Raw genomic sequence first — 440 nt, forward strand, 5'->3', positions numbered from 1 at the left:
CCCTCAACCACCGCGTTGCTGGTCTGACCTCCCGAGCTACCTCCTGCCAGGGCATAAGCTTGTCCCTGTACTTTTCCCTTTCCTCTGTCACCAACATTAGGCCGCTGAGCCGGAGGCCTATACTGTTGTGGTGGAGGCGGGTGTGCCGGGCTCGGCACTTGAGGCCGGAACTGTGTATACTGAGGCGGCTGATAAGTCGGCGCACGAGGGTATGACATCTGTTGTGCCTCGTATGGTGGCATGTACTGTGGTGGCCCTTCTTGGCTGTAAGAAGCGTCACTTTGGGCTTGTTGAGCCGGCGACCGATTAGGACAATTCCTCCTAATATGGCCCACCTGCCCACAATGGTGACACCTAGGCCCGTATAGAGCATTTCTGTCACTCCCGGATGAACTGCTGCCACCGCTTGCCATTTCCCCAGCCATTTGTCTCTGGTTGCG

At 57.3% G+C, this 440-nt stretch overlaps 1 protein-coding gene across 1 annotated transcript in view; it reads right to left on the bottom strand.

Annotated features, from left to right (window-relative positions):
• Nucleotides 1-378: 378 nt before the first annotated feature.
• Nucleotides 379-440, bottom strand: part of LOC112093946 — a 799-nt gene continuing 737 nt past the window's right edge. The window contains exon 3 of the mRNA XM_024173563.1: nt 379-431. Within this exon, the coding sequence (XP_024029331.1) occupies nt 379-431 (53 nt within the window). The remainder of the gene's footprint in view (nt 432-440) is intronic.

Source organism: Morus notabilis, unplaced genomic scaffold (assembly GCF_000414095.1).
Source record: "Morus notabilis unplaced genomic scaffold, ASM41409v2 Scaffold583, whole genome shotgun sequence".
In the NCBI taxonomy this organism is placed as follows: domain Eukaryota; kingdom Viridiplantae; phylum Streptophyta; class Magnoliopsida; order Rosales; family Moraceae; genus Morus; species Morus notabilis.